We start from the raw sequence: 1,728 nt of genomic DNA, 5'->3' as shown, positions 1-1,728 counted from the left end.
GGAAGCCCGTTCATCTGCACTCGCAGAGGTGATGAAAACATTGAATTGTGATTGTGTGTCTGTTTGTTGTGCTTCAGCCCAGTCTTTGGACTACAAGGCACTCAACCAGTTCAGACAGATGATCCTGTGCGTGATGCCTGACAGCAGTCCAATTTTTGACTACGCTGACTACGGCTGCTATTGCGGATATGGAGGCGCGGGGACACCAGTGGATGATCTGGACAGGTCGCGATTCATTCAGCCTCATAGCCCCCCTAAAAATCAAACTTGTCCAGACTCTTTTTAAAATGTGCTTTGCTCGACTTTCTGACCCGCAGGTGCTGCCAAGTGCACGACGCATGTTACAGTGATGCTATGCAGCATTCTGAGTGCTGGCCCATCCTGGACAACCCTTACACCGAGTTCTATGCCTACAGCTGTGACGAGTCGAGCAGCACGGTCACCTGCGGCAGTGAGTACAGCAAAATGACCCGATCCTGCGGGGGGGCTCGTACTTACCATCATATTACTCGGCTTGCTGACTTGCCGAAATGCCTTTTTTTTTTCTTTTTAACAACACATTTACTCAGTGCCGGCCCAAGCCTTTTGGGGGCCCTAAGCAGAATTTAATTTGGGGCCCCCCTCCCACCACCGCGGAGTCACCTGCGCTTGACATTTATTGACACAAATGTCACACTATAATGTTACATTATTAATTGTATGAATACAGTGACAGATTATGAGCTACTGTCAGGGGGCACAGATGCATAAGGACTGGCAGACACAGCAGTTGTAGGCAGGTATATTGATCATGAAATCAGAATCATCTTGTCTTGAATTATTCATTAATTCATGATACTTGTTTAATGTCTTTAATATATAAAAAAATATATATATATATTTTTATTTATGTATTTTTTTCCTTCGCGGCCGCTTAGTTCGCTTATGCCTCGGGCCAGCTCTGCATTTACTGATTTGAGACTTCTAAGACAAGATAGAGGAACTGTTACTGTTACCCATCACTCTCCCTCTTCTTCCGTCTCCTCCAGGCAGCAACAATGCATGCGAGATGTTCATCTGCGAGTGCGACAGGAAGGCTGCCGAGTGCTTCGGCAGATCACCCTGGAATCCCGAGCACGAGCACCTGCCCAGCGACAAGTGTTAATAAAGACTGGACGACCGCCTCAAATCAGGAATCAATGTTTCAAATCAAATATCCGTTTTTCTTTAGTTTTCAGAAGTGACACCTTGCTCAGGATCCGTGGCATATTAAAAAAATATTCACGAAGACCTGACGAATTGTCATTTTGGTGACATATAGCCATCCGTCATTCCCTACTAGAGCTAGTTCCACTTGGTGTGTTTGTAATTGTGACGTAATCCTGACAATAAACACAGACGTGAACACACAGATCTGCATCTCTCATTTTACCTGACATGCTGTTCACTGACGGCTGCTTATTTAATAAAGGTGTGATCTTCACTGGAGCCGCCACAGAGGGCACCGTGGTCCCCCTTTTGCTTTTCCTAGTTTGCAGGATGAAGTCAGTAGTATGATATAAAGTAGACTCTCCCAATAGATACTTTGTCCGTGTCAGCTGCCTCAGTGTGCTTCGTATACATGTATAATATGTAATATTTGCCCATGAAATAATGAAAAAAATGTACATATATAGTAATAAAAAAACAACATGTTTTGGATGATCGGCTTTTGTTTCACTGCTGTTTTATTTTTTACCGCCTATTCAT

The 1,728-nt window shown here is 44.2% G+C and overlaps 1 protein-coding gene across 1 annotated transcript in view; it reads left to right on the top strand.

Annotated features, from left to right (window-relative positions):
- LOC115592315 (phospholipase A2, minor isoenzyme) overlaps window positions 1-1,388 on the top strand; it is a 1,549-nt gene extending 161 nt beyond the window's left edge. Inside the window, exons 2-4 of the mRNA XM_030434921.1 lie at window positions 78-225; window positions 318-451; window positions 1,029-1,388. Of these exons, the coding sequence (XP_030290781.1) occupies window positions 78-225; window positions 318-451; window positions 1,029-1,144 (398 nt within the window). The 3' untranslated portion in view covers window positions 1,145-1,388. The remainder of the gene's footprint in view (window positions 1-77; window positions 226-317; window positions 452-1,028) is intronic.
- The last annotated feature ends 340 nt before the right edge of the window (window positions 1,389-1,728 follow it).

Source organism: Sparus aurata, chromosome 12 (genome assembly GCF_900880675.1).
Source record: "Sparus aurata chromosome 12, fSpaAur1.1, whole genome shotgun sequence".
In the NCBI taxonomy this organism is placed as follows: Eukaryota; Metazoa; Chordata; class Actinopteri; order Spariformes; family Sparidae; genus Sparus; species Sparus aurata.
The sequence above is the reverse complement of the archived record's forward strand: the minus strand, read 5'-3'. Positions and strand labels throughout refer to the sequence as shown.